Raw genomic sequence first — 6,979 nt, 5'->3', positions numbered from 1 at the left:
TCACTGCATTAGTTTGAGTGAAGCTTTTCTCTCATCCCTGTCCACCCAATCCAAAGATCTGTGCCTTTGTGTATCAAACTTTAGACTGACAGCAGCTCTGAGTGCAGGTACGTACAAGACTCTTTAATGAGCAATGAAGTTTCAGTTACTTTCAATAACTTTCAACCACTAAGAGATGACCATTTTCTACTTTAGGTGCCTAGGATGTGGCATCCTATGACTGCCTTTTGAAAAGCCTCACCATGCTGCATTGACCCAATGCCATAACTTTAAGCACCTTGTACAGTTTTACTGGTTTTTCCTTTAACTTTGTGACAGTATCTTGTCTGTCACACCCTAGAAGCATGGTGATATTGACTTTTCAATCCAAAAGTATGAGCTTCTGTCAGTCTTCTGTCAATAACAAGTCAGTTTGATTAGTGTATGCATTGGTGTAATTGGAAGCTTTCCAGAGACTCCCAGATTTGATGCCTGTACAGAAATCATCATCACCTAGTGAGGACAAAACTCTATCAGCAGTTAGCATGATACAAATATTAAATAATAACCGTGATAAATAATATTCTTGTACTTCCTATTCCTGTTTGTTTCTAATTTCCTTTCTTGGAGGTTACAGCTATCATGTTCCTGTTTCATTTGGATGAACCCAGCTGGTTATGATTCTCCTACAGACATGATTACTGTTCCAATTTTCATGTCGTATCGGGGAGTTTCAAGCTGTATTGAGATGCCACTTGCTGTTTATAGTTATCAGTCTCTTTTAACAATGCTTAATTCCAATGTGAGGCTTTTCCTTTTTGTGTATCAATCTTATCCCAGTTATATTAATCGCACACTTGATAGGTGCCCTGCTTCTGGTGATGGCTCACCTGTTGGAACATCTGTTCTGTCTTGGAGTTCAGAGGAACTTTGTAGAGATCCACCTCTTTGCCAACAGTTAGATACTCAATTTGGAAATTTTTTTCAGAGACTGAATATTTTTTCTCTCTTCTAAATTACGTTTCAAGTCAGTCCTTCACATAAGGTCAGAAAGTGCGTTTGGGTTCCTAGTGACAGGGTGTCCTAGAACAGGAATGATAGAAAAGACAAACAGGCACTGCTGTCCAGGAGACTGAGTATTTTGCATAACTGAAAATGTTTAAGTATCTTGGTGTTAACTGTTAATGTTTAGGACTTGCAGCTTGTTGGGGGAGCTGAGAAAAGAGCAACAGAGATTAGTCTATTGCAGTGACTCTTAGCAAATTTTGTCAATTGTTGTCCGTAGGGACTGCTGGAAGTACAGGTGTGGAAAGACTACTGAAAGTTCTTGCAGTGTCTTTAGCATTTATACAGTTAATAAATGCAGTAAGTGTGGTTTCCACTTCAAAGGCTATAGAAAGCTCAAAGAACATAAGACTAGTCCCCAAAAGTATTTTCATTACATGGTGTACTTCTGGAAAATTAAAATTATTAAGAAAAAGCCACTGTGTTCTAACTGGAAAAGTATTAGCATGAACGTGTGCTTTATAATTACAAATAAAATCAAGTTATATAGAATATAGGGAGGTGATTCTGCCCCTCTACTCTTCCCTAGTGACACCCCCACCTGGAGTACTGTGTCCAGCTCTGGAGTCCTCAGCACAGGAAAGATATGGACCTGTTGGAGCAGATCCAGAGGAGGGCCACAAAAATGATCCGAGGGCTGGAGCACCTCTCCTATGAGGACAGGCTGAGAGAGTTGGGGCTGTTCAGCCTGGAGAAGGCTCTGGGGAGACCTCATTGCTGCCTTTCAGTACTTTACAGGGGCTTATAAGAAAGATGGGGACAGGCTTTTTAGCAGGGCCTGATGCGATAGGACAAGGGGTAATGATTTTAAACTACAAGAAGATTGATTTAGACTAGATAGGAGGAAGAAATTTTTTACAATGAGGGTGGTGAAACGCTGGAACAAGTTGCCCAGAGAGGTGGTAGATGGAGACATTCAAGGTCAGGTTGGATGGGGCTCTGAGCAACCTGATCGAGTTGAAGATGTCCGTGCTTACTGCAGGGGGATTGGACTAGATGACCTTTAAAGGGTGTTTCCCACCCAAACTATTCTATGATTCTAATAACGTAATTTCTGAGAGCTACAACCTACGTGGCATCCTTAGCCTGCTCTGCTGCATTTCCTTTGTTGTACATCTTCATCTTGAAAAACAAACTGTAGAACAAAATTTTGCTGTTTCAATCCTAAATCATTTAAAAGAGGAACTTGATTACAGTGTCTTGCCTTACAAAGTGCTTGTGCAGCTGTTTGTGCTCCAGCTCATTACACTTCTTTGTTTCTCATTTTAAACTATTTTTAAACTCTCTTCCATTTCTATATGAGTGTTTAGATTTAATATATTCTCCAGAAATTTAGAAAAATGCTGCGTCCTTTGTTGGACCATGGTACGTAAATTACACTGGAGTATTGTCACAGCATGTTTTGCTGGAAAAGTGGATCCACTTTAATATATATATAGATCTTATGCCAGGTACTGATGAATTTCTTAAAAAGTCCAGCAAGTTTCTCTCATCAGTGTGTCTGGAAGATTTATAATGATGTAGCAAAGCAGCTAAGTCTGCACAGGATATTTGACTGTCTTACCTGTACTTAAAAAGTTCCTCAGCAATTTTTTTGTGGCTTGACTTACCTGATGTCAGGTCTTTCTTTCTCTGTGTATTGTAGAAACTGGTTGCAGATCCTTGAGCAAACAGAGCTCTAAAAAATAAACCAAAAAAGATTGGTGAAGCTTTTGTTAGTGCTTATCTAATAATCTGTATAATTTCTACCAAAAGTTTCTAAAAAAATCCTTGGAACAAATAAAATGAGGAAAACTTTAAGAAGCTAAAAACCTGACATAAGCAATTAAAAATTTAATTATAAAATGTACTGAATAGTTCTTCATTTACAGAATGTTAAAATACTGGCATTAAATATACTTACTGCTTGTAATCACGCCTGGTTTGCTAGTACACAGTGCTGGTTTACCTTAGGTGAGCAGAACCCCTGTAATTTTAGGGTTCCTCACTTCAGTAAATCTTTTATTTGTTTTAGATTTATTCTTTTCCATTGAGTCATCTTGTAGTCTGTTAAAATTAAGCTTCAGATGAAATTCTAGGAGACAGGTTTTTACCCAAGTTTTAATCTGTATCTTCTTTCTTAACTCTCACCCAGAGAGTCTTGTTTGTCCTCAGAGCCTTGCTGACTGAGCAACCCCATTCCCTACCCTAAGCCTAAGTCATTTGAGAGTAGCTGATGCTGCACCACACTGAAGTGGTGTCAAGAGCCAATCTAAATCCCACCTGTCTTTAGTTTCAGAATGGCTGCGGTTACTGCCTTTCCTGGGCGTGCTGGCCTTGCTTGGTTACCTCGCTGTCCGTCCGTTCCTCCCCAAGAAGAAGCAGCAAAAGGATAGCTTGATTAACCTCAAGATCCAGAAGGAAAATCCAAAAGTAGTGAATGAAATAAACATTGAAGATCTGTGCCTCACTAAAGCCTACTGCAGGTGTTGGCGTTCTAAGACGGTAAGACACATTGTGCTACTGTAGGATTAGAGATTGAAACTTGCACATTCTTATCAGTGCTTCAGTGGTGAATTGCTACATGTTGATCTGTTGCTTTTCTCTGGAGTTGAAACACATTCCTGTTAATGGCACAGTTCTTACTTTTGTCCACTGTAAACCCATCTACATGCAGAAAGAAACTGTAGAAACTTGGAAGAAACACAGTAGGGTTTTTCTAGAAACACTTAACAGAGTGACCACCTGTGAGTCGATTAAAACCAAGCAAGCCTTGTTTAATATTTGGAAATATATTGCAACTAATTAGAAGCAGCCTGGCTGAGACAAACCCCACAGAGCTGGAAAGGTTCATACACTCCACTCCTAGGTGGAGTGCTACAGTTCTAGACCAGATAAACTAAACCATAAGGAAGCAGAAACTTGCTTCTTGCAAGTTCACTTGCACTGTAGCCGCTACTTTTTGTAGCGAGGACTTCTGTGGGAGGAATTAGTTAGATGACAGAACCAAGAAAGCAGAGCTGAGCCCATTCAGAATGATTATTGGGCAAGTCATAACTTTGCTGTGGTATGGCCTAGTTTCAGATGCAGGTAAATAATTGCTATTTATCTAACTGCTAGACTTCTAATTAATTCTTCTAAAGTGCTGTATTCTCCAAAGAAAGACTGTGTCCTTCAGTTTAAAAATAAAAATTTGATGCATACTACAATTCTAGACAATTTTACTAAGCCAGACTTCATCTGTTCCTTAACAGCATTTCATTGGACCCCCTGTTAGGTAGGTGGGAAGCCCCAGAGCAGTGTGCCATTGCCAAAGCTCATCACCACAGCACTGAAACAGAAAGCCAGTCAGAAAGCAGCTCTGACTAACAGAAGGTTGTTCATGTCAGAATGAAAGTAAGGCTAGACCTGTGTGGGTGAAGGAGAGCATATCCCCATCTGGTCCAGAGGAGCCAGTAGATGACTGATTTGGATAGTCCGCATCCCTCAAATCAACTAGATGTACATGGGTATTTTTCATCTATCCTCAATTTCTTTTGAATGTCCCAACTGCACTCTGGTTTTGTCTCCTCTCTGGACTGAATGCTTTCCTGTTTTAACAAAAAAAAAATCTGCCCTGGACCTAAGAAATCCTCTCAGCTACTCTACCTTCAGACTAATCACTTCAGCAAAGTATCTTGTCTTTCCTTAAAACAGTACTTTCTATTTGCAAATTATTAAATCTATTAAGAGCACTTTTACTAGTTCTACAATAAATCTTATACCATTTGTGGCTGCAATGGCTGGTTTGCTTGCTGTTCTTTCACGGAAAAGGCTTTGTCCCTAACTTTATGTCTCAGAACAGCTATTTTAGGACCTCACAAACTTGGTTACCTGTTAGCAGTGATTTATACTCCTTAGTAATATGTGTCTGATAGGAGACAGGGAGTTTGTTGAAAAAGGACATAGTATGAGGAACTAGCAACATCAAAGTGCTCTTAGCATAGGAGGAAGTATAAAAATCGCCATGCAGTTGCTGTACAGAGTTATACTAATTCCTCATGTATGTTTTCTTCCAGTTCCCTGTCTGTGATGGCTCCCACAACAAGCACAATGAATTAACAGGAGATAATGTAGGTCCACTAATACTCAAGAAGAAAGAAGTATAGCAGATGCTTAATCCACTAGATCATAACTGATAAAAAGTCTTTTTATACCATTGTAGTTGCAAGGGACAGCATTCTATTATGTGATTGGTATGATTTAGTTTAATCATTGCTGTAGATTTCTTTTTGGAATAAACTGCATTTAGACAGTGCTAAATCTGTCACTGTTTTGATACTTTATTCTGAGAAGAACTATGTTTCCTTTGTAAAACTGTAAAGTAACTATCTCTGTAAATAAGTAGTTTATTTCAACAATAAAATTACTTCCTGCAGTTAAGCCTTTTTTGTATGAACATGCAGTTCACACTATTTCCAAGTGACAGAAGTGCACCTTTCTGTTGATTTTGTTTTGCTGAGAAGCCATGTTTTATTTGGCTTTTCAGGAACAAATTTAAGTGCACTTAAGTGGTGGTGGGGGGGAAGATACTAAATTAATCCTTTGTGAGTATACCTAAGCATACCACTGAGGGCAGGCAGCACAGTGATGTTACGTTATCCTAGGTGAAGGTCTGGCTTGCATGGTGCCTAGGTGGGCAGTTTGTTAGTCTCATGCAAAGCAGCCCAGCTCAGACAGACGGCACAGAGCTGGAAAGCCTCACACAGCATCCTCGGTGGAGTGCTGCAGTTCCAGACCAGATAAACTAAACTGTTGAGCAGGGCAGCCACTAACATCATCCCTTTGTTTCAGGAGCTCTTGTAAGGAAACGCAAATTTGCTTCTTGCAAGTTCACTTGCACTGTAGCTGCTACTTTTTGTAGTCAGGACTTTTGTGGGAGGAACTAGTTAAATGACAGAACCAAGAAAGCAGAGCTGAGCTGTATTCTTGGCTTGTTATCTGTTCAGAATGATTATTTGGGCAAATCAGAACTTTGCTGTGGTATGGCTTACTTTCAAATGCAGTTAAATAACAGCTAATTATCTAACTGCTAGACTTCTAATTAATTCTTCTAAAGTGCTGTATTCTCCCATGGAAGACCGTATCCATCAGTTTTAAAATAAAAAATGTGATGTATGCTACAATTTTAGACAGTTGCACTAAGCCACATATTAACTGTTCCTTAACAGCATTTCATTTAACCCCGTTAGGTAGGTGGGAAGCCCCAGAGCAGTGTGCCATTGCCAAAGCTGATCACCACAGCCTGAAACAGGAAGCCAGTCAGAAAGCAGTTCACACATAATGGCTCTCGCAGCAGCAGTAGAACAAAGGTAGATCATTCCTCCTGCATTTTTAATTGTTGTAATCTAGGTACCTAAACCTCTTGCCTTGCAGCCAAAGATTGCAGATTAGGATGTGATTCTATGTTAAATGCCTGCTTTTATAAAGCATGTAATAGAAGCACTGTACAATCTTTAATGTTTCAGTGCTTTGTGGTGGTCTTACCTTAATGGATGAGCAATATATTAGGATATAACATTTAAAATAGAGGACAATCCATAATGTTACTAAGTGTCTTATACTCGGTCTTCACTTAGAGATGTGGTATATGGAACACCAAGCCCCAGTTCTTGGTTTTGGTGAAGAAAAGCCTGTCTTTAGTTTTTGGGTTGTTGGTTTGTTTTGGGGTTTTTTTCAGGCTTTTAAATCCACAGCCTATTGTAGCAGGCTGTTATTATATACAAGTCCATATGCACTTCCAGCTTTTATCAGGATACTTTTGCATTCAAATAGTTTGATTTCTTCTGAAGTCTGAGAAGTATAGTACATACATCAGTCTTGTTCTCAGTTCTGTTGCTCTACTCAGATAAACCCTGTTAGAGTAAGTAATACAGCAAAAATTGGCATTGTTTCTCTCACAAAACTTCTCTAAAAG

At 39.3% G+C, this 6,979-nt stretch overlaps 1 protein-coding gene across 1 annotated transcript; it reads left to right on the top strand.

Moving 5' to 3' along the window:
* The first annotated feature begins 2,384 nt into the window (after positions 1–2,384).
* On the top strand, positions 2,385–5,445 carry CISD2 (CDGSH iron sulfur domain 2). The gene is made up of 3 exons (XM_010168064.1): positions 2,385–2,409; positions 3,323–3,528; positions 5,082–5,445. The coding sequence occupies exons 1-3, from the start codon at positions 2,385–2,387 to the stop codon at positions 5,169–5,171; spliced, it is 321 nt and encodes a 106-aa protein (XP_010166366.1). The 3' UTR covers positions 5,172–5,445.
* Positions 5,446–6,979: the final 1,534 nt, after the last annotated feature.

This window comes from Antrostomus carolinensis, unplaced genomic scaffold (assembly GCF_000700745.2).
Source record: "Antrostomus carolinensis isolate BGI_N321 unplaced genomic scaffold, ASM70074v2 scaffold13415, whole genome shotgun sequence".
NCBI classification, from domain to species: Eukaryota; Metazoa; Chordata; class Aves; order Caprimulgiformes; family Caprimulgidae; genus Antrostomus; species Antrostomus carolinensis.
Note: the sequence above shows the minus strand (reverse complement) of the source record. Positions and strands in the feature narration are given on the sequence as shown.

Excerpts from the sequence above, each read along its gene's own strand:
- CISD2 (XM_010168064.1), top strand. The coding sequence starts at position 2,385 with ATGCTGCGTCCTTTGTTGGACCATG. Across the intron at positions 2,410-3,322 it reads GCGTCCTTTGTTGGACCATG|AATGGCTGCGGTTACTGCCT; the intron begins GTACGTAAATTA and ends CTTTAGTTTCAG. Across the intron at positions 3,529-5,081 it reads GGTGTTGGCGTTCTAAGACG|TTCCCTGTCTGTGATGGCTC; the intron begins GTAAGACACATT and ends GTTTTCTTCCAG.